At 42.8% G+C, this 23,981-nt stretch overlaps 1 protein-coding gene and 1 pseudogene across 5 annotated transcripts; one reads left to right on the plus strand and one right to left on the minus strand.

Annotated features, from left to right (window-relative positions):
- Positions 1 to 1,328: 1,328 nt before the first annotated feature.
- Positions 1,329 to 2,147, minus strand: LOC119510608 (annotated as a pseudogene).
- A 4,395-nt stretch (positions 2,148 to 6,542) lies between these two features.
- SLC25A28 (solute carrier family 25 member 28) lies at positions 6,543 to 16,749 on the plus strand. Of its 5 annotated transcripts, XM_037804950.1 has the most exons (5): positions 6,543 to 6,848; positions 8,088 to 8,168; positions 13,317 to 13,545; positions 14,688 to 14,744; positions 15,897 to 16,749. In XM_037804950.1, the coding sequence occupies exons 1-5, from the start codon at positions 6,558 to 6,560 to the stop codon at positions 16,412 to 16,414; spliced, it is 1,176 nt and encodes a 391-aa protein (XP_037660878.1). In that variant the 5' UTR covers positions 6,543 to 6,557; the 3' UTR covers positions 16,415 to 16,749. The 5 variants fall into 5 exon arrangements, with proteins under 5 accessions (XP_037660878.1, XP_037660879.1, XP_037660881.1 ...); XM_037804951.1 differs by lacking the exon at positions 8,088 to 8,168; XM_037804953.1 differs by lacking the exon at positions 8,088 to 8,168 and having other exon boundaries at positions 6,711 to 7,165.
- Positions 16,750 to 23,981: the final 7,232 nt, after the last annotated feature.

Consider the following 23,981-nt stretch of genomic DNA (forward strand, 5'->3'; position numbering starts at 1 on the left):
ATACAGTATCAACAGGACCAAAAGATTTGTCCTGCCCTTTTAGAAGCTGTTACATTTCCCAGTGCATTCACTGTACAACTATTTTGACTAAAGCCTGAAAAAAATAAATTGTGCTGTGAAAAATCTCATTCCATAGACATCAACAGTGAGTGCAATTTGTAGATTTTTGTTAGTCAGAATACCATTGCTGAAAACATTTTTTGCACTGAAGCTGCTGTTTTAAAAAGAAAATTTATAAATATACTAATGTCTTAGCATGGCAAACTTTGCACATTAACAGAAATTAAGACTGCAAAGCAGGTAAACTTACTTTCATAAAACAGATGTTGGGTTAATAGCATGGTTTGTTGTACTATAGACTTACACACACATTTTAAACCTCATTTAGACATCAGGTACTATGGTTTCAGAATGTTTCCTTAAGTGGCTCTTTAACTGACCCTCAGAAGTGTTCTAGGTGACAATATGTAATACCGACATTAGCCAAAACTGGGTGACTTTTCATGTATTCATCCTAAATTGAGTCCATTTTAGAATCAACCAGCATAGTGAGCCCTTCAAAGCTGTCATCTTAAGACCCAATCCAGACCCATATATCCTGAACTTAAAACTATGTGGGAAGGCAAGACTTTCTAGTAATAATTTTCCATTTCCAAACGGTATTTCCTGTTGGCCAAAGGGCTATTTTTTAAGACGCATGTAATTTATTCATCTATTTTTTTCCATGTAAACTTTGATATAGGGTTAATACTTGTCCCCTTTTATGTTATTTTCAAATATATATATACAGATTCGGCATGTTTCTTTCAATGTCTCTATAAAATTAAACACCTCTTTTTATAGAAAAGACCCGTTATTTTCTGCTGAAAGTTTTCACCTGGCTAAAGTGAGTGTTAAAGTTGTGAGTCCTTCATTGGATAGTTTTCTCATGAAAAATTAAAGTCATGGATTAACACCAGTTCTAAGACTGTGTACTCTGAAGGTACTTTTTCTTCCCATTAATCATCTGGTTACAATAAATGGATGGATGAATTATTTTACTATTGATGGGTGATCTGTTGCTTGCCAGACTTTTTAGGAAGAGCTGCACATAACTCTTGTCAGGGAGAAGAGAGGCTCAAGAAGATGTGATCTTTGTTGGAGTAAATATACAGATAAACCTTTTCTGGAAAAGTTATACTTATTTCTTGGAGAAAATAACTGCCAAACTCTTATACTTCAAGGTATTTCCTACAGTTTCATAACAATAAGAGCATAACACAGAAATAGCAGGCTGGTAAATTTATTGTTTTCATCTGAAAAATCTTCCTAAAAAATTGCAGCTTGGTTTAGCTGTCAGCAGCCTGCTCCTGAGCTCTGAGGAAACTAGCCTTCTTCTGAGCTACCTGATCTTTCTTTTGGGCAAGAGACATTTTGGGACGGTTCCACCTCTTCTTTTAAACTTCTTTCTTAGGCTTTTTCTCATAGACTGGATTCTCTCGTATAACAGCATGGACTTTCTTGTACATTTCCTCCATCATGTCTGGAGTTACGTTGTTCTTTATGTACTGAGAGAATTGTTTCTTGTAAGCATCTTCATCTTCCTCCATTAGGTAATGCATATAATCTACAATGTTCTGACCCATGATGTGCTTCCGATGTACTTTTGCATTGAATTCCTTGCGTTCTGAATCATCACCAGGAAACCATTTGGTACTGTGAGGAATAGACAAGCCTCCACCCACAGCTCCCTTCAGAGCTCCAAAAACTTTATTTCCAGTGGTAGTTCTGGCAAGCCCCGCATCCAAATAGCAGGTGAAGGCACCAGGTTGACCATCAATACTTTCCACATTGTATTCATCTCCTGTTACCTCTACTTGGCCTTCATAGATCTTGTCCATGCCAAACCTGTTGAGAAGCCTGCGGGCCAGCAGCATGCCAGTACAATATGCTGCAGCATAATTTTGTCAGACAAACCTTCACACCATACTTTGGGAGTTTGTGAGCATAAGCTGTGCAGACTATCATATCCCCTTCTATACGGGCATAAGCAATCTGACAGATGATATCCCTGTTAGTTACACAAACTCTCATCCTGTATTTGGGTGTGTTGTACTTATTTTTATCCCAAATTACCAAACGTTTCCAAGCATAGTAATCGGTTTTACCCTCTAGTCTTCTAAATTTCACTTGGTACCTCTTGAGATAGGCCTTATTCTTGACAACTTTAACCCCATCCTGCCTCAATTTCATTTTATACTATACTCATACCTCTTGCCAAGACATGTATAATGGCAGTTCAGAGAAAGAGGGTATGGTAAGCTGGAGGGAGTAGTGGGACCTGGTTGGACCTTCAAGAATAAAATTTTGATAAGAACAAAAGGAAAAAGGCATTCTAGAGAAGAGAATGTGTTGGTTAAGATATAAATTCAGCTGCTGTAACAAAAATTCCACGTAATAACAATAGCTTAAACAAGCTCTCTCAGGGACCAGCGGAGCAAGAATAGTCCAGAGGTCATAAGGCAGCTCCATGGTATGAAAGACAAGTTTTTCTTCTATCTTTTGCTCTGCTACCCAGTAAGGTATAGCCCTTGTCATCGTGGCCAAAAAGAGTTGACGTCTTCTAGGTCTATATTCCAGCTGTCATAAAGGAAGAAAACGAGAAAGAAGAAGATGTTTCGCATATCACTTCCACTCATATCCCACTAGCTAGAACTTAGTCACACAGCCAAAATTAGTTGCAGGGGAATATGGGGAAATTATGGATTTTAGTTCAGAAGCCATATGCCCAAGATAAAACGTGAGGTTTCTATTACTAAAGGAAGTGAGATTTGATATTGATACAACTAGTGTTCTTTGCCAGAAGCATGAACAAAGATGTAGAAAAGAAAGGTAGAAGGGAGAAGAGGAAAAGTTGTTCTGGGAATACAAGAAAGACTCTACAGTGTAGGAGTTGTAGGTACAGGAAGCTATTGAGGATTTATAAAGAGTATCACCAAGGAAGTTTGCTTGTTAATTTGTTCCTTAAAAGATTTAAATGATGGTGCTAGGCAGGAGAGAATGTTTTGGGGTATGTGGATATGTTAAGGGGAGTGTATCAGACAGGATGGATTAGGTCCTTGCTACTTGTGGTCCAGGGTCTGGCAGCATCAACATCACCTGGAAACATGTCAGAAATGCAGAATCTCGGGCCACACCCCAGGCCTACAGAATTAGAATCTACATCTTTAATAACTTCTCCAGGTGATTAATATGTACATTAAAGTTTGAGAAGCACTGAGCTTGATTAAGATGTGGTATGGAATAACCCTAAAATTTCCATGTCTCAAAAAAACCAAGGTTTATTCCTCACTCAATGCTGTAAGTCCGTCTGGTGGCAATAAGAACAAATGGAATGGCATGTAGGGGATTCTGCTTCATGTCTTCCTCATTCAGGATCCCAGGCTGATGGAGCCTCTACCATCTGTCATTGTGATGGGAAAGGAAACATGTGACTTTCTCATGTATCTCTCACATTTCGTTGGTCAAAGCAAGTCCCATGGCCATGTCTAACTTCAAGAACTTTGAAAGAACAATCTTACTATGTACCTGGAAGGAGAGGAGTGAAAATATTGGTAAAGCCAGGGGACATTGGAGGTAGAGAGGCCTTTCAAGGGGTTGTTACAATAATATAGAAGAAAAGTGATCAGATTCTGTAAAAGGATATCAATGGGAAGGAAAAGGAGAGCATGAACAAAAGAAGCATTTCAGAAATAATTAATGACATATACTGGGAGATTGGAAGGAGGGGGTAGTGAAGTCTGGCTTTAGTGTCTGGTTGATTCTGCAAATAGTAGAAAAGGAAAACTTTGGACGACTTGGTTGTGGTGGGAAGTGGAAAGACTGAGTTTGGAATGAACATGCTGAGTCAGAAACTCGGGTGAATTTTCATCCCCTGCCTTTCTTTCCAATTCTTATCTTGTATCACTCCCACCTTGCTCACCATGTTCCAGTCACACTGGCCTTCTCTCTGACCTTGTTCGTACCTTACATTTTCATACTTATTGTTTCTTCTGCTCCGTTACTGTTTTGCAGGTCTGTCGTGACTGGCTCTTGCCTGTCATTCAGAACTCCCCAAAAGTGTCATCTCTTCAAAGAGGCCTTCACTCACACTTTATCAAACATCCTATTCCAATTATCAGCCTAACATCTAGAGTTATCTGAATTTTTTCTTATTTGTTTTGTTTATCTTCCCACCCTAAAAAGTAAGTTCCACAAAAGAACGGGTTGTATCTGTGTTATATCCTGTTTCTAGTTCAGTGCCAGGCACGGAGTTGGTACTCAACAACAAATCTTTACCAAATGAAGGAAACCTGGGAAATAGAATTGGGGCTCCAATGAGGAAAGCAAATTCGGAGTGGCAACATTTGCCAAGGTAACAAAGATGACCAGGAGAAGCCCTAAACCTTTAGGAATGTCCACCACAGTGGCTAGAGAAATGTAGGAGACTGAGAAGTCTGAAACATTGAATAGAATAAAATGATTCCTGAAGCCAGGAAAACGTTTCAGTGAGGATGGGTCAATGGGCACAAGTAATATCTCTCAGTCAAGAAAAGTGGGAATAAGCAAAAGACTTTTGGATTTGGAACTTTCATTTGTGACAATTGAAAAAAGGAGAAAAAAAAGTGGGAGTTAAAAGAGGGAAATGTGATAGCAGATATAGGTCATTGCTGGAGTAATTTGGCAGTAAAGGGAATTAGTTCTCTAGCAAGATTTTGAATGAGTTTCTTTTTGTGAGACCTATTCGTTCACTTCTCAAGGGAAATGAGGTAGAGCAGAGGTTCTTAAACTGAGATTAATGGACCCTTAGGGGGTCCAGGAATCACCTTCGGGGACTCTGCAAACTCAGAAATTCTATGCAAAATTTGCATGTGCATGGAGAGTGGAGGGGAGGAGGGTTTGTAGCTTCATTATTTTCCAAAAGGTCAAGACCCAAGAGTTAATAATCACTTCTGAAGAGGAAGAGAATGGGTGAGTAAAAAATAGAACGAGAGCCCAGAGAAGTGCAAAGCTTTAGAGAGGAAAAAAAAAAGGAAAACCTCTTCCTTTTCTATGAAACAGATAGGAAAGTTCAAAATTGCATCATCATCTCAGTAACTAGGTAGCAGAGCTGGAAACCGGAGGCTTATGCAAATACGCTCCAGTGAAAGGAGACTAAAGAAGCTGGACCTCCGGAGTGGGAAAAAGCGCCTCCGCTCCTCACCGAAGCTGAACCTAAAGCATTGCTCGGGGGCATCCGTGCAGTGCGGAACCCGTGGAACGTCACAACCCAGAAGGTAGCCCTGAAGGCTGGGATTTGCTGGCACTGTTCTCAAACATATCAAACTCCAGCCTATGCGACCGGGAGGGACGGGTCTTATCACAAAAGACAATCATTAATAGACAGTGGGGTTCATCGGTAAGTCAGCTCAGGGACAAGATCCTGATGTTTCAGACTCAGGACAAGCTGTCATACTGTCCCTGCTGTCTGGGAAGCTGCCTCCAGTCCGGCCTTTCCACCTGTCGTCATCTCTGAATCATCCCGCCCCATTTCGAAATCCCGTTCCCCCGCCTCCGGCACTCCGGCTGGCGCAGGCCCCAGCGAATGCCGGGGTCGGGAGAGCTCATTCATTCGACATCTTCGGGGTTTACTGAGGGACTTCAGGTGCAAGGCTCAGAGCTGGCGCTCGGGTCTTGAGAAGCACCGGGTCCTCAGGATTCCGCCCGGGGCCTCAGAGGCCAACACTCCAGATCTGAGCAGAGTCTGTAACCCGCTGCCGCGATCCTCCATGGCGGTGAAGCGGACCTCCGCCCTCAAGTCGCAACAGCTCTCCGACTGACTCGGGATGCCCAGGCCGGCTCCATTTCTCGACAGCCACGAGATCCCGCGGAAACAGAGCTCCCGGGACCCCGGCCTCCCGACCGCGAGCCGCGAGCCCCGGGACCCGCTCGCGCGCGGGTCCTAACGGTATCAGTCGGCGGTTTGACCTTGAAGGCCTAGCACCACCCCACGCTCGATCCCGCCCGCAGCGCCCGCAGCGCCCGCAGCTCCACAGGCGCCAAAAAGGTCCCCAAACCCGGCCTCTTCGCCCCTGTGCTCTTTCCTCTCTGTAGCCAATCGGATACCAACGTGATGCGGACCAATGGCCGCGGCCAAAGCGTACAGGGTGGTTTAGCCTATCAATGCCAGTCCTTAAATTTCTCCCGCCTCCAGAAAAGTCGGAGGCGGGTTGATCTTAGATATCGGCCAATTAGTGGCCAATAAACAAGAAGCTTCCAAGATCAAAGGGGAAAGGGTGGGATGTAAACGGTAGCAACGCCTCAGGGGGGAGGAATGACGGGCAACTTCACTAATGCCACGGACGCATTTTTCCTACGTAGAGAAAGGGGTGGGGATAACTTGGCGGCTGGGCCAATGGTTGGCTGAGGGGCGTGTCCGCGGGGCCAAGCGGGAGCCGGAGGCCCGGACTCTCTGCGCCGCACCTGAGGCCGACGCGACGGGGCCGGGGGGCGGCGGCGGCGGCGGCGGCCAGGGTGGGCGCCGCAGCTGGCCTGGGTGGATGGAATTGGAAGGGCGGGGAGCCGGAGGTGTGGCGGGGGGGCCGGCGCCCGGTCCGGGGCGGAGCCCCGGGGAGTCGGCGCTGCTGGACGGGTGGCTGCAGCGGGGCGTGGGCCGGGGGGCCGGCGGCGGGGAGGCCGGGGCCTGTAGGCCCCCTGTACGGCAGGATCCAGATTCCGGCCCGGACTACGAGGCGCTGCCCGCTGGAGCTACTGTCACCACGCACATGGTGGCCGGCGCCGTGGCAGGGATCCTGGAGCACTGCGTGATGTACCCCATCGATTGCGTCAAGGTGAGACCTGGACCGGGCTCCGAACCCGACCTGGGGCTGACCCGACCCCCGGGTTCTGTCCAGAGCCAGGATCCCGGCTGGGAGCCGGAGCTGACATGGGTTCCTTCCTGGTTCCTGACACCACCACACGATTCGACCGATTCTCCATGCAAGCAAGGTCCCGGCTGGGAGTTGATCCCAGTCAGGAACCAGGACCCATTTCTAACCGGCAGTGAGATCTGAATCGGGACCCTGGATCGAAAATCTGTCAGCCAAAACCCTGGATCCCAGCTGGGACTAAGCAGGAATAGGGTGGGATAGGGTATCCCGAAGCACAGGTAAGTGCTACTAACTCGATGAAGGTGAAGTCAACCGGAGGCTTGAATCAGATGTTCTCTGCGCGAATGCTTTTACGAGCTCCTTGCTGTGTCTTTCATTAAAAGAGAGTGGGGCAGGAACCGGAATTTGGGATCTCTAAGCCTGATAAAGAATTTACATTTTAAACCAGAACTCAGAGTGAGTGGAAGTCATTGAGCAGTTAGAATTCAGAGTTCCAGACTGGAGATAATGTGGGAAATACCGGGTTCAGAAAAAGGTTTCGTTTTCTCTGTGCAGAGAGCATGGTACCCCACCTATTTCCTGAAAATGAAAATTGAGCTGGGATTAGGACTGTATGTGTACAGGGAGTAAGTACATCAGCTCCCAAACAAGAGAAATGGAATTAATACTGTAGTTGCTCTGACCACCTGCAGTTGACAAAAAGGGAAAAGTTGCCTAGAAGGGAAGTGTGAGGGTACTGGAAAGTAGCTGTAAGTGTGAAAAAAGTGGAATGGGATCACCGTGAGGGTATGATTCATGTGAAAGTAAAACTAATTCCATCTAGAACTAAACATGATGACTAATGGGTACGGAAGTCAGGTCCTTCTGAAGAAAGCTGGGTAAAGAGGGAAACAGATTCTTGTTCTTTACAGTTTTTATTCTAACGCATCAGCAAAGGTACCAGGCACTAAAGGTAAGGACTAATTGAGAAGTAAATACAAGGGGACTCTTGAAATAATATAATGGTAGAGGTTGGTGCCTCCTTTGCATGTTAAGGATAACAGACACTCTCCTAGCAATTCTTTGATGTGTGTTTTCCTTTCAACTTAGGAAAATGTTATATATTCAAAGGAAGGAGAGCATCAACTTGGGAAATGCAAGTAGATCTCTTCTGCTTCCCCCTGGTTCCAGTACTGTTTCATGTTTTCATTGGTAATATAGATGAGGAAATGGGAAAAGTGCTCATTAAGCTCTCTGAATGACATTGAATTGGCACATGGGCACCTTCTAGCACATTGCAAGGTAAACTCCTAACAGAACCACTGAAAACATGGTGAATGCACTTAGCTAAAAATGCATTAGAATTTTAAATGTCCTTGTCAATTGGGAGAAATAGAAATAACAGTAAAATCCATGAGGGAGCAGTAAGAGGATGGTTATTGCTCCAGCAGTGGATAAGACAAAGATTCAGATGTTTTTGTAATAGATTCTAGGTTAAATGGCTGTGAGTTAATAATGCTATATACCCAAAAGTTAGTATGATCTAACTGCAAATTAACCTCACTATACTTAGACTGTGAGTAGGGTGCAGGGTCTTAGGTGCTGTATTTCAGGAGGGATATCAAATGAAAAACAGATCAGGGAAAGCAATGAGAATTATTCAATGGCTCAAAAAAATGCAATGTAATATAATGATTTAGAAATATTACTGCAGCTTGTCAATTTAAGCACTGTCCTCTTTACTGTAGTTACTTTAGGAGTCTACATAATGCAGTCACTGTAAACATTTTGTAAATTCTTCTGTTAGAAATGTCTCTAGAATATTTGCGTATGTATCCTTAATGAGGGCAAGTCTTTGTCCTGTGACAAAATTGAATTAATTTTTTTATTAACTGGGACCATTCAGAATCAAAACTGGCAAATAAGGTTGGATGACAAAGGGTCAAAGCTAAGGTAGAGTGGGAAAGCAAGGAAACTGATTTACTCCTGAAGCCGTAAACCCCAGAAGTAATCCTTCTGAAAGAGGAGTTCAGAAAAGTTTTGAATAACCACAGCATTGCTGGAATAGTCAGTTCTAGCCTTCCAAGGTAACCATTTTGAAGGACAGTTCTTATTTATTTACATAAGCTTTGGAATTTCTCTTTTTTTAAAAATTAGTCTCCTTACGTTACAGTCATGCCTTAAAGCCCTACATTAAGGAAATCATTATATGATCTGGAGGAAAAATGCTCAGGAGTCTTCAAAAACACAAAAGCTTATTTTAAAAGAATCATTTTCATTTGCTATTAATGAAGAGACTTAAATGACTGGAAGGAAAAACTGGGTTAGACCAGTAGGATTTAGTGTCAGAAAGTATGTTAAACTCTGTTGTACAGACATGAAAGTAAAATTCAAATCCCTTCACTTGTTACTGGCAGCTATTCTCCTCTTTTACCGTAAAAGGATGGTGGAGAGGAAGAGGAGCTCAACCCTACTAATTCTAAGTATCAGAATCAGTTATACTTAGCCTCATGTTACACATGACAACATTGAAGCTCAGAAAGGTTCAGTAACATACCTCAGGATGGAGGCATGTATCTGTGTTGGAGCCTAAAAGGGCATCCCCAGCAGTGTTTGCAAATGAAAGCTGGCATTGCCTCTTGATGTGTGAGCCTGTACAACCTGTGCACCCCCAGCCTCTTAGCAGGGTCAAGTTGACTTAGATACCCGTGTGAAGGTCCGTGGGAAGTCAGCATAGCCTTGCTTAAGTCATAATTATTCAAACAACTATTTCCATGGTCAAACAGGGAGGCTAGGAGCCCAGATAAATCCGTTTTCTTTTCTAGGCCTCAAAGGCAAGTGTCAGACTTTATCTATTGGGATAAGGCTCTAAAACCTAAAGCCATCAGAACTCTTCTCAGAAAAATGCTCAGGAGACTTCAAAAACACAGAAGCTTATTTTAAGGCTCAGTTTGCACATGTCACCAAGGTGCTACTTTTTAGTCCTGTAATGGGGAAGCAAATATGTACTCACATAAGTTAAAGAGGGAAAGGGCAGAGGGAAATAAGTCTTTTCTACACTCCAAATGTATATCATTATCTATACATATTCACTGGTAAGAGGTTAGGAAATGAAAATGTTGGCTTATTTGATTTTCTTGCATCCAATAATAAAAACATTAAGTATTCAGTAAATGTCAGTTCTTCTTGTGTGCCAAACACTAGCTGAAGTGCCTTGCATACATTCATTCATTTACTCTTTAAAACAACTTCATGAGGTAGACATCATTTTCATTATTTTTACAGATGAAAAAAAGGAGGCTTAAAGAACATTTAGTAGCTTGCCCAAGTCAATAGTTTAACAAGGAGAATCATGATTTTTGAACCCAGTCTGACTTCCAGACCTCCCAAATGGCCTCCCGAAAGCAGATTTCAAGAGTTAAGGCGCAGAATTTCACAGTGGAGCCCATCCCTGAACATGGGACCTTCAGATTGAGAGCTGAACATAAACCATTATCACCACAGAGAAACATTAAAATGAAAAATAGAAAATTAAACCTGATTTATTAGTGGTTAGGGACCAGTTAGTTTCACGTGCATATTTGTGAAATGGCTTATCAAGAGACAACAGCACCATAATTTGTGAATTCTAAGTTATCAACTAAGATTTCTGAGAGTCATATTTGAACATAGTACAAAGCCTTACATTTATTGCACCTTATACATTACCAATGACTTTTGCAGGCATTATCTGTTTTAATCCCCACAACAGCCCTATGAACCAGTTATACTTAGCCTCATGTTACACATGACAACATTGAAGCTCAGAAAGGTTCAGTAACATACCTAAGGCCACACATGTAGCCAGGCTGGGGCTCAAACTCAGGATTTCCTATCCAAATATGGCTTGCCTTTCACCAAACCACTTACCTCCCTGCTGGTTAGTTTAGCTTTTCTCCAGAGCCGGGCAGTGGTTTTATATCAAGCTCTTCAAGGCTACTCATAAATTCTTACCTAGAGATCTCAACTTCCTGTGAAAATTTCACGTGGTTTATGCCCAGGTTTTCGTAAGTATTTTCGCTGAGTTGGAATTACTGAGTTAGATTTAGGTGTGTGTGTAAAATGTTCAGAGTAACTTACATAGCGCCAGTTTTCTCTTGAGCTTGAAGGGTTCTAGGCCTCTGGGACCAGACCTTTCAAGACTGGTTGCCCAAATATGTTCATTGACTCCAGCAGAGGAGGGCAATTTCTGAACAGGTTTTCCCTATTCCTGTCAATTTTGAACAAATCTATGGAAATGCATAATTACTAACCAACTAGACCCAGTTGGTTTGTTTATTGTACAGCGAAGACACATAGTCTCTCCAAACAACTCCTCTGATGGGTTTTATTTTCTTTTTATTTTCTTTTTTATTTTTTTATCTTCATTTTATTGAGATATATTCACATACCACGCAGTCATACAAAACAAATTGTACATTCGATTGTTCACAGTACCATTACATAGTTGTACATTCATCACCTAAATCAATCCCTGACACCTTCATTAGCACACACACACAAATAATAAGAATAATAATTAAAGTGAAAAGGAGCAATTGAAGTGAAAAAGAACACTGGGTACCTTTGTCTGTTTGTTTGTTTGTTTCCTTCCCCTATTTTTCTTCTCATCCATCCATAAACTAGACAAAGTGGAGTGTGGTCCTTATGGTTTTCCCAATCCCATTGTCACCCCTCATAAGCTACATTTTTATACAATTGTCTTCGAGATTCATGGGTTCTGGGTTGTAGTTTGATAGTTTCAGATATCCACCACCAGCTACCCCAATTCTTTAGAACCTAAAAAGGGTTGTCTAAAGTGTGCGTAAGAGTGCCCACCAGAGTGACCTCTCGGCTCCTTTTGGAGTCTCTGCTACTGAAGCTTATTTCATTTCCTTTCACATCTGATGGGTTTTATACCCCTCAGGTGATGTGAAAGATCGGTAAGCACATCCTTTACTGGAAATCCATATTGTGGTGTTTGTTTTGTTTTGTTTTTTTTGAGAAATGGAAAAGAATGTGCCAAATTGTGATAAGTGATACTGTGTGTTTCTGGTTGAACTTCAGTGATTAACCTTTTAAGCTTTCAGTTCTTTGTTGGTAGAAGGAGAAAATACCTCTAGAGGAATGTGGATTGCTTGCGGCTAACCAGGACCTGTTAATCTGGTTAGTTTCTTTTCTCTAATGCTTTTGAGAAGAGCCTTTACTTACTTGTGAATTCTAGGTGGCCACCTAGATCTTCTTCATTCTAAACTTTTAAATCCACACTAAATCCAGTGATTGGAATGAAGCAGGAATTTAAGCCGTACTTGGGCATCAGTTGCCCATTTTGCTTACTAATGGTCATACTTGTTACTTTCTGAACTGGTGCAGACACAGCTATGTAACAAAAGTTTCGTTCATTCATTCATTCATTCATTCATTTAGCACACAAATTTTGAGTGTCTACTCTGTGCCAGTCACTGGACATTGATTTTATAGTAACCATTCTCTCCATGCTGTTTTAACCTTGAAATGGATTAATAGACAGGTCTTCATTAGGAGATGCACCCTTCAGAGAAAGTCTCTTTGGGGAAATAGATTTTATTGAAACAGATTTCAATAAAACTTGGTCAGGAATTTCATACAAGTGTCTACCACACACTTTTGTTCCAATCATTGAATCCAGAGATACCGAGGCTTTTGCTTTACTGAGACTTTTGTGTTTGCTGAAATCAGTTTGAGATCTGGTCAGCTAAAATTAGAAATTTGGAAGCCCCTTGACTTGTAGAGATTAGTTTCATTTCCAGCTAGACACTTCCTACATTCATAGTTTCAGGGAAAACTTTATTTTCTGGGAAATTAGAACAGCATCTATTAAAAATGCTAGTTCTGCCAAGATTCTAACTTGCAGATCCAGCTGCCTGTGCCAAATAGCCTGAACAAGTATTGAAGGATGAGCCATTATCTCATCAGTCTGTGTAGTGTGCAGTTAGGAAGCAGGCCCAGGATCAGTTTTCAGAAATAAAGCTGAAGTATGTTGTAGACAGTCAGTAAATACTTGAATTTGGAAACCATTTGTAAAGAAGTCTTACCCTGAGTTTACTTATTAAGAGTCAAAAGCAACTTCTCCTGAAATATATGCTTGATATTTGTTACTGGGGCTATGAATCATTTTGGAGTTCAAGGACATTTATTTAGTGGCAGTATTCTCAGAGAGACTAATGGTGTTCTACCCTTAAAATTGTAGATGACTAGAAAAAGAAAGGTCCAGGGCTTGGAAAGATAGGATATAGGTTTGGAAAGAACTAAAGCTGGATGCCAGCTGTCCCTCCTGCAGGTTTGCACAGCTCCATGTAGAAGGTCTGCCTGGTGTCCGAAGCCTGAGTGAGGGTTGAGGTTGGGTGAGAGTTGGCATCACTGACATTGCTCTTCTCCTCGCTATATTTTCAGACCCGGATGCAGAGCCTACAGCCTGACCCAGCCGCCCGCTATCGCAATGTGTTGGAGGCCCTTTGGAGGATTATAAGAACGGAGGGCCTGTGGAGGCCCATGCGGGGGCTGAACGTCACAGCAACAGGCGCAGGGCCTGCCCACGCCCTCTATTTTGCCTGCTATGAAAAGTTAAAAAAGACATTGAGTGATGTAATCCACCCTGGGGGCAATAGCCATATTGCCAATGGTATTGAGCCTTCCTGTGCTGGTTCTCCCATTTTCCCAGCTCTTTTGGGCTTTTGCTACTGTCAGTGCTTTCCAGTCTCAGCATGGTTTGGATCTGAAGCTTTGGGCTGGGGTAGGCCAGATATTATAGGGGAGGGACTTCCAAACGTGATTCAGACAATGGGTCACTTCAACCCCATCCCTCCTTTGGGGCACCTCAACAAAGGTTTACAGTATCGTCTCTTACCTACCAGCTTGACTCTTTCCTCTTGGCATCAACTTCCAATGTCCTGATAATGTGGAGACACACACTGAACTACCCCTGTTGTATACTTCTTGACAGTTGGGTGGTGTCCTGCTCCTCAGGGCAGGATCCAAGGCAACCCAGCCACCCAAAGAAGAGACTTAACAGAGCCCCAGCTCTTCGCCTCACCTTTTCAGAATCCCAATTGACCAGAGGCAGTTTGTGTCATTGAGGACATCACAAGGCCTCAACAAGTGAATAGCGGAGGGGACAAAGGGAATTCTGTATGGAGAAACCCGGGGTTGGAGATTGTGTTGAAGTAGAGGAAAGGATAGCACCCTAGGGTTTTCGGGATTGTCTGAAAACCAAATTGAATGTGGAGAGGGTGAAGGACAGAGTAGTTCAGGAACTGAAGGAAAGGGCTACATGGACAGATGTTAGAATTTGGAGCCTGAGGTTGGGCAATGTGTAGAAGCAGCAGGATGGAAGGTGAGATTCCATGGTGCAGATCTGACACCTGCCCCTCACATTCTCCCTCCTTTACCTTTAGTACAGCCCGCACTGGGGACAGTTGATGTGCTGGCATCTCTTGGCTGTAGTGTGTCTGTTTCCTAGCTGAGGCATGAGCTGCACTTGTTCTCAGAACCCTCTTTATTGATAAAGTCTGGACTGCTTGATTCTTCTTGGCCTTCCTGTCATAGAAGTGGACTGTATATTGGTGACCTCATTAAGTTGGTAGGAACAAATATCATTTCTAGCCACCAGAGTTTACAAGCAGTGGATTTCCATCTTTTGGACTGACCTTGACATTCCCTCTCCCCACTGTGGCTGAGCACAGTCACTCCCCTTTGCTCTGGGTTCTCAATGAATCAGTCACCATCTCCTGGCCTTCTGTGTGGCAGTTGTTTTTTCCTTTGCAGGTGCAGCTGGGTGTGTAGCAACATTACTTCATGATGCAGCCATGAATCCAGCAGAAGGTAATGATTCCTCAGCCCTTCCCTCTTTGGGCATTTGCATCTCTAGACTTTTCATTCATTTCTGGTTTGCAGAGAACCCTCAGTTTGACTGGGAATCCCCCCCGCCCCGTGTTGCTTTGTGTTGCCACTAGAGGGCACCCCCTTCATGATTTTAGGAGGAGGCTCTTGGACAGGAAGCATACTCCTTGCAATTGAATGGGGCTTCCCTGGAAAAGGCCTATTCCTGGGTCTTCTTGGAAGTCCCCTCTGTAGTGGATTTGCTCTCTCCTGAAAATTTAGCAGGATTATTTCATTTTTCTTCAAAGAAATGAAGATGGATTTTGAGATTTAAAAACATTGCCTTTCTTGTTGGAATGAAGATAGTTGAGATAGGGCAGAAAGGATGAATTACAGATCTCTGTCCTTGTGCTCCTGCTTGGCTTGTGGCTTTTCATTTGGAGGTGTCAGTGGAGAATGAGGCACCCAAACAAATGGAGGGTAGAGGTGGCAGCGCATAGCATAGTTACTGTGTTGTGTATGTTCCAGTTCTTTATCTGTCTGGGCAAGGCCAGGGGTAGAAAGGGCTAAGCCGAAGACTTACTGAGCACAAGACAGGTTATCTGCTTGATTGGGGGAATGGAAGATGTTTGGAAATTAAAGCTGAACTCATTAGCTAAGAATCTTGTTTTCTTTTTTGGTAGCACTTCTTTCTGTCCTCTGGGAAAATAACCATCATTTCTTAGATTTAGGTACTCTTAGTACCTGGGCATTAGGTTTATTAGGGCTATATAATCATTATTATGCTTATGACCACTGAATCATTTTTTGTTTCAGGAGTTGTGCAAAGGGTAAGATAGTGGGAACTTATTTCAAGGGGATAATCTGGAGACTCTGAACCATAGATATATTCTATGTGTAAGTTGGCCAGTTTTAAAGAAATCCTACTGGAAATTAGTTCATTAATTTTTGTCTCTGTACCAACCTTCTACCAAGACCCCATTCTCAAAACAGGGAAATCTTCACCTACCAGGCTAACTAACAGCTTGCTCATACTTCTCTCTTCTCTCTCCATTTCACTGGCTGTCCTGTTGACTTGGGACACTGAATCTGGACACTCGCCCACTGGTTGCTTGCTGTCTCTCTTTCCTTCCTCATGGTTGATGGAACCACCAGTGGTCAAGCAGAGGATGCAAATGTACAACTCACCATACCACCGAGTGACAGACTGTGTGCGGGCAGTGTGGCAAAACGAAGGGGCCGGAGCCTTTTACCGCAGCTACACCACCCAGCTAACCATGAACGTTCCCTTCCAAGCCATTCACTTCATGACCTACGAATTCCTGCAGGAGCACTTTAACCCCCAGAGACGGTACAATCCCAGCTCCCACGTTCTCTCCGGAGCCTGTGCAGGAGCTGTAGCTGCCGCTGCCACAACCCCACTGGACGTTTGCAAAACACTGCTCAACACCCAGGAATCCCTGGCTTTGAACTCAAACATTACAGGACACATCACAGGCATGGCTAGTGCCTTCCGGACGGTGTATCAAGTAGGCGGGGTGACCGCCTACTTCCGAGGGGTGCAGGCTAGAGTAATTTATCAGATCCCCTCCACAGCCATCGCATGGTCTGTGTATGAGTTCTTCAAATACCTAATCACTAAACGGCAAGAAGAGTGGAGGGCAGGCAAGTGAAGTGGCACTCAATGAAGCCAGGGGTTCAGCCAACACTACTGCATCCTGCCCTTCTCCAGCCACATTCTCTGTCTCCTGGCATGCCCCAGCCTCGAGTGGAGTTGAAAGGAAGGTAGAGGGCTCTCCCCAGGCTCTTGGCGTTTTGGCTAACACCAGTTCCTGCCAACCTCCATTGCCGCCACCTTTCCTTCCAGGCCCTAAGCAAGTGCAGCAAAGCACTCCACAGCACCTTTGACAGCCTCTCTCCATCCTGGGTCTGATGACCTGCTCCAGACTGTTACAGAGGGATAAGCAGCTCACTCCCCTGGTTCCTAATAAAAGGCCTTTAAATTAAATGGTTTCATTGGGTTTGTCTTGGAAAAGGGGAAGGTTTATTGAGTATGATCTGTAGTTTTTGTTTCTTCTGATTTTGATGGTGATTTAAGGCTTTGGGGGCCATACTTCCCTTGTTTTAGAAGTTGGCTCCAAGGAATCTCCCTGACAGCAGGAGCAAAGGGCCTTTGACATCCTAGCAACCAAGTGCTCTCGATACCCACTACTACCTCTTCCCAAGGGCAGTGGCGTGGCACAGAAGAGGTTCAGAAATCTCTGTTCAAATTCTCAGCTCTGCTTGCAGCAGTGTGTTTCCATGTAGGTACTTGTTGTCTAATGTAGTTGCAAAACTAAAATTTTTCAGTGAAGCTGCAAGTCCTGTAGAATATGTGGTAAATCATAATACCTTCCATTTGATTTTAAGACCTTTATAGAGCACTTTAACATATATGGTCACATTTGGTTCTTAAAAAATCTGGGAAGTAGGCAGGCAGTGCAGCTCTCATTTTATTTTACAAGTAAGGAAGCTCAGAAAGGCTGTGACTTGCCCAAGATCTTAGTCAGTGGCAGAGACTGGGACCCCAACCACTATCTTTTGACCCCAGAAATGAATCTAATCATGCTTTCCTGTAGACAGGAAATGAGGGCATGTATTCCAACCTGCTTCTCTTGAAGAAGCTCCCTGCTTGATGACCACTTAGGCTGTTCTTGGAGAATTTCAGGGATGGAGTTTTCACTGTGCTTTGTGCATCCCCTCAAACTTCCATCTATCATCATTGTCTTCTGTCATTCATCCTTTCAGTAACTATTGAGTGCCTCTACGTCTCAGACACCAGTATTGGTGATAAATAAAACTATCCTAACCCTCAAGGAGAGAAAGGTACATGTAAATATTTAGGCAATTGCAAGATAAAGTGACAAGAGATGGAGGACATAGGGATCCCCAGCCTGGCCTTGGGTGACTGGCTTGGGCTTTTGGAGGAAGTGACACCTGAGGTGTCTCCTGGAAGGCAAATACAATAGCTAGGTGAAGAGGGATGGGGAAATGTTCTAGGCGAATACTTGGAGTACAGGAGAATAAGGAGTGCTTGCGATTCGGTGCACACGTGGTTTGGTATGGCTGACACTCTGGCAAGGCGTGCAGCTGGAGAACTGAGCAGGGTTGGGGCTTAAAAGCAATGCCAAGGAGTTTAGAGTTTATCCTGAAGGCAGTGCCGAAGCATTATGAGGTTTTAAGTAGAGGTGTGGTGTGATCAGATTTAGAATTTAAATTTCTCTCTAGAAAAAAGATTAGAGGAGAAAGACTGGACAGGCAGGCAGACCGGTTGCAGTAATCCAGGCAAGACTGCATAGTGGTCTGCTCCAGGACTGTGGGAGGGAGATGGAGAGAAGTGTCACAGTAGAGCAATGTTAGGCTTGTGGAAGCAACAGAATTTGGTTACATCAGCAGCCCTTCCGATATCTATGGAAAGTTATGTCTGAAGGCACTTTAAAAAACTGTCAAGAAAACAACAGGGTGTCTGTTCCAAGGCTTATTTAAGTGAGCTATGCTGGCCCTCCAATTTAGCAATGGAAAAAAAGATGACAGTAGTGCTAAATGGTGGTCACTGGAGTTTGAATCGCCTATGGAGTGAAAGAGCAGAATGTAGCCCATTGCCAAGGCAATTTCAGAGGGTTTGCCAGTAAAAATGTAAGACAGTAGCTGCCCCACAGAGAAAAGGATGGGTTGCTCTCCAGACTCATCCCTGCAGTCAGCTTTCAGAGCTATTAGCTGGCGCAGTGCCCAGTACATAGTAGGCACTGTAGCAATAAGGCCCATTTTTCAAGAATAAGATACAGCATGGTTTCCAAAAGAATAGAAGTCACTAAAGACCTCTCAGCTCTTGTGTTATTCACAAATAAGGAGAAAAGAGTATAAAAGTGACCTTAAAGCCTCCAATTGTGCAGTAGTTACACGAGGATAGTTAGTTTGGGATTTGGACAAGGCATCAGGTTCTGCAGGTCTCTTGGCCGAGTCCCTCAAGAAGACTGGGGCAGAATAATGTGACAGAGTCGAGCTGTCAGGAATACTAGTGACTACACACCTGGATCAGGACCCAAGCCTTACTCCCATGGGGCTCACCATGCCCAGGAGTGCTGTGGGCATTTGGGGACATCCCTGGGCCCAGGGCCTCCCTGGAAATCCAGGTAGGTTATGTGGCACCTTGACAATCTAGTACCAACCTCTGTCAGGTGATCGATGCCTGCACAGAAAACAAGAGAAAAGAAGTCACAGTTTGGCCAGAGAAATTTTTTCTTTATTTGAGGGACAAGACCAACATCAATGAATCAATCTTATAATAGTACAAGACAGTATATAACCATGTACTAGATTATACAGAACCATGCATCAGTTGTGTTTTTTTTTTATTAAATTCAGTTTTATTGAAATACATTCACACACCATACAATCATCCATGGTATACAATCCACTGTCCACAGTATGATAACATAGTTATGCGTTGATCACCACAATCTCTCTCTGAACATTTTCCTTACATCAGAAAGAACCAGAACAAGAATAAAAAATAAAAGTGAAAAAAGAACACCCGAATCATCCCCCCGTCCCACCCCATTTGTCCTTTAGTTTTTATCCCCATTTTTCTACTCGGATATCCATACACTAGATAAAGGGGGTGTGATCCACAAGGTCTTCACAATCACACTGTCACCCCTTGTAATCTGCATTATTATATAATTGTCTTCAGGGGTCCAGACTGCTGGGTTGGAGTTTGGTAGTTTCAGGTATTTACTTCTAGCTATTCCAATACATTAAAACCTAAGAGGTATTATCTATATAGTGCATAAGAATGTCCACCAGAGTGCATGCATCAGTTTTAGAGACAGGAAAAAAGAATAAGTATAAGTCAGAATTATTGGGGAATTGGGGAAGAGGGTGACTTTGATGAATAGTAGAATAAAAAATACTTCTGTGAAAGTCAATAAAAGTTAAATCATGCTAATTGTATAAAATTTTTAAAACATAGATAAATAAAAAGAAAATACCTCCTATCCCATTACCCAGGAAATATGACAATTAACATTTTGATGTATCCATCACTGGTTTTTTTCTATGCATAAATATTTTTTGTTAATTTTCAAATCCCACTGTTTGTACTCAGCTTATTTCCCATAACAGTATATGGTGTCCATCTTTCCATGTTCTTACATTTTCTTCCATAACTTCAATGTACATGGCCACACATTTCATTGTCTCAATGTATAATAACTTATTCAATCCTCTTTACAATTTTATAATAATTTATTATATTTTTATAATAGCTCCTCCTGCCTGCTGGAGCAGCACAAATTCAACTAATCCCTCTTCTCTCTGACAGCCTTTCAAAGATATTAAGACAGCTGTCATGTCCCCTAGGGAGGGGTCAGATGATGGAGAGCCTGAAAGCTGGGCAGAGGAGTTTAGACTTGACTTGGCAGTCATAGTAAGGAGCGCTCGTGGTTCTCAAGCAGGGAGGGACTTGACTAAAGTAGTGCTTGAGGACGTCTAACCAGTAGCCTAAATACAGGACAAAGTGGAGGGGGCAAAGCTGGAGAGAGGGATGCCAGCTAAGGGGCTTTGCTAGCATCTGGAAAAAGATGAACCTGAGAGACATTGTTGCATGAAGGTGAAAGGGACTTGATGATGGCTTGGGCATTCTAGAGGGAACTTGTCCAATTGTGAGAACCCTTCACTGACTGTGCTTCATCTCCCTAACTGGATTTGGGCCCAGAATCACACCTTTTTAAAGGCTGGGTCAGACACCAAAGTTTGTCTGAGAAAATGATGGTGCTGAGTTTAGAAATGAGCCATTTTGCTTTGCTAGCATGTATGGAGCAGATGGCAAGCTCTGGGTAGACGCTGGGCACCTGTGATGGTCAGTTTTAGGGGTCAACATGGCTAGGCTATAGTCCTCAGTTATTCAATCAAATGCTAATTCCATTAAATACTAATCTAGGTGTTGCTGTGGAGATGTGATTTGTAGATGTGATTAAAATCTACAGTCAATTTATATTAAGTAAGGAAGATTATCCTAGATAATCTGGGTGGACCTGATTCGATCAGTTGAAAGTCTTTAGAGCAGAACTAAGTTTCCCTGAAGAAGTAACTCTGCCTGGGGACTGCAGCTTCAGCTGGTGCCCAAGAATTCCAGCCTTTCCTGACAGCCTGCCCTTTGGATTGTGGACTTGCCTAGCCAGCCCTCTTCCCCCTTCTACCTCATCCACCCTGTAGGGAGAGGAAGCCGCCACCTGTCAAGCACCTTTTTTGGCCAGGCCCCTCGCTTCCTCTGTCTCACACACCACCACCACCCACAGCAATACTGTGAGGTGAGTGCTATTGTTCCCATTTTTCAGATGAGGAAACTGGGGCTTAAAGGGCTTAAATCATTGGCAGATTCCTATCCTCTTTCCACATGGTGTTTCCTCTGTTTAGAACATTTTGCCCTGGATCTTCAGATGGTGGCTATCTTCTGATTGTTCAAGTCTCAGCCCAAATGTCACCTTCTCAGACAGCCGTCCCTGACCACTCACTCTAAAGTAATGTTCTCAGTCACTCTGTTTCATTTTTTCCATAGACTTAATATCATATATCTTGATTTGACTTGATAATATGAGGCTCCTTTAGTTGTTACTTATTGATTATCTATCTTCCCCTCAACCAGAATGTCAATTCCACAAGAGCAGGTGCTTTCTTTACCTGTCTTATTCGTCATGATTCCTCTGGAACCTTGAACAGTGCTGGTACTCAAACTATTGAATGAATGAATGAATAACTGGGCACAGCTCCTGCTCCCAAAGAACTCACAGTCCAATGGATAACAGAGATAGACAGACACTATGGTAATTGTCCAGTGGGAAATATAGATTTGAGACAAGGCTTGATGCTCATGGAAGTCAGAATGTTCAGCTTTAAATCAAGTGCGGAATCCGTGAGGCTACATCTCATTGTGGCCAAGAGTACATTCTCTGGTGCTAGGTCACTGGGTTCAAATCTCAGCACTACCCACTACTACTGGCCTTCCTCGCCTTGTTTTTCTCATCTGCAAGGCAGAAGTAATAACAGCAGCTATTTTATAAGGTTTGTGAGGATTAAAAGGATTAATATGTAGTGAAGTAGTTAGACTAATGCCAGGCATTACTAGTGTGCCATGCAACTAGCTATTACACTCTGTATTCATCCCCTTGTATTGTTACTGATTGTGTCCCAATTAGATTATAAACTCCTTGAGGACAGGAGACAAACTTTTATTGGGTGCATTCCCTAACGCTAAGCAGTAGGTTTTATTCTGTCATCTGGTCTGATGGAGAGCCACCAATGGATCTAAAGCAGGGAAATTTATGGTTAGATTTAGATTTTTAAAAGGCTACTCTGGCAGCCCAGGGAGAGGGAAGGGAGGGTATATGGGTAATGGAGGCAAGGAGACCAAGAAGGAGGCTGACAAAGGGGCCCAAGCCAAGATTACAGGGCGTGAACAAAGGCAGGGATGGCCAGTAAAGAGAGGAGGCAAACTGTTAGGATATTTAGGAGGTTGAGTCAACCAGCCTTGGCGATCAGTTGGCTTGCAAAATTCTGGAAAGGAAAGCAAGTTTTCTAGGGAGGAATGATGAATATATAAACATGAATTTTTGGTCTGAGTATATTTTCAGGACTTGCTATATGGATTTAGGAGTCAACTGTACAGGACTAAAAGCTAATGCCACAAAATGGATGGAGACAGCAAGTGCTTAGAACAAGCACTTTCTCATTTTGACCCTTTAAAAAATAACATAAAATGCTTAAATAATATACATAAAGTGCACAGCTTGAGGAATTTTTACATATGTATGCACCTGTGTAACTACCACACAGAAACAGAACATTTTCAAAACCCCAGAAGTCTCCTTTATGTCTCCTTACCGTCAAAACCACCCTCCAAAGGTAACCACCATCCTGACTTCTTTTATAGATTAGTTTTGCCGTTCTTAAACTTCATAAAAGTGGTTTCATATAGTTTATACTCTTTTGTGTCTGACTACTTTGGCTCAATATTATGTCTGTAAGATTCATCTATGTTGTTGCAAGTAACTGTCTTTTGTTCTTTTTCATTTCTATGTAGTTTGAACGTGCCACAATGTATTTATTCATTTTCTTGTTGATGGCTATTTGGGTTGTTGCAGTCTGGTGCTATTTCCAGTTTTTTGTTACTATGAACATTCTTGTACCTATCCTTGAGTGGATGTAAGCAGTCTTTTCTATTGAGTAGATTCATGACAGTGGACTTGCTGGGTCATAGGGATATGTATGGTTAGGCTTAGTACATACCACCAAACAGTTCTAAAATAATTATATCCATTTATACTCACTCTGGCAATCTATGTGAATTCTAATTTAGAGCTAATATTCTTTTTTCCACTTTTTAACTTTGAATTTTTATATAATTTCATGCTTAAAGAAAGTTACAAAAATAGTACAAAGAATTCCCATACACTTTATCCAGATTTGCTAGTTGCTAATATTTTGCCCCATTTGCTTCATCATTTTCTCTATCTATTCATGCACACACATACATATTTTTCCTGAGCTATTTATGCTCCCTTTATCCATAAATACTTCAGCATATACTCCCTAAGAACAAGAACTTTCCCTTACACAACCAAGCGCATTTATCGAAATCAGAGAATATGGCAACTCAAGGCCACACAGTGAATAATAGAAAATTATTACCTGATTCACAATTCATATTCAAATATCACCAATTGCTCCAACAATATCTTTTATGGCTACTTTTCTCCATGACTCAGCATCCAATACACAATCACACATTGCATTTACTATTCATATCTCCTTAGTCTTCTTTAATTGGGATCGGATCCTCACCTTCTTTTATCTTTAATGAACTTGATTTGGGGGGGGCAGGTATTTTATAGAATGCCCTTCAATTTGGTTTGTTTGCTATTTCCTCATAATTAGATTCAGGTTATGCATTGTTGGCAGGTTACCATAGAAACAATGTTGAGTCTTTTCAGGGCATCATATCAGGAGACACATAAGTTCAGTTTGCTTCTTTGTTGGGATTGCTAACTTTCATTACATGGTTATGGCTGCATGTGCTCAGTTAACCTGCTGTATCATGACAAATTTTACCTTTGCAGTTAGTAAGGAATTCATAGGGAGGTGCTTCCAGTTTATGTAAATATCTGTTCTTCATCAAACTTCCACCCGCTCGTTTTAGCATAC

Source organism: Choloepus didactylus, chromosome 15, assembly GCF_015220235.1.
Source record: "Choloepus didactylus isolate mChoDid1 chromosome 15, mChoDid1.pri, whole genome shotgun sequence".
Lineage (NCBI taxonomy): Eukaryota > Metazoa > Chordata > Mammalia > Pilosa > Megalonychidae > Choloepus > Choloepus didactylus.

Bases quoted from the DNA above. Each gene is read 5' to 3' on its own strand.
- SLC25A28 (XM_037804950.1), top strand. From the start codon at position 6,558: ATGGAATTGGAAGGGCGGGGAGCCGGAGGTGTGGCGGGGGGGCCGGCG. The intron at 6,849-8,087 runs GTGAGACCTGGA...TTGGTAATATAG, and splicing joins ACCCCATCGATTGCGTCAAG to ATGAGGAAATGGGAAAAGTG. The intron at 8,169-13,316 runs GTAAACTCCTAA...CTATATTTTCAG, and splicing joins ACCTTCTAGCACATTGCAAG to ACCCGGATGCAGAGCCTACA.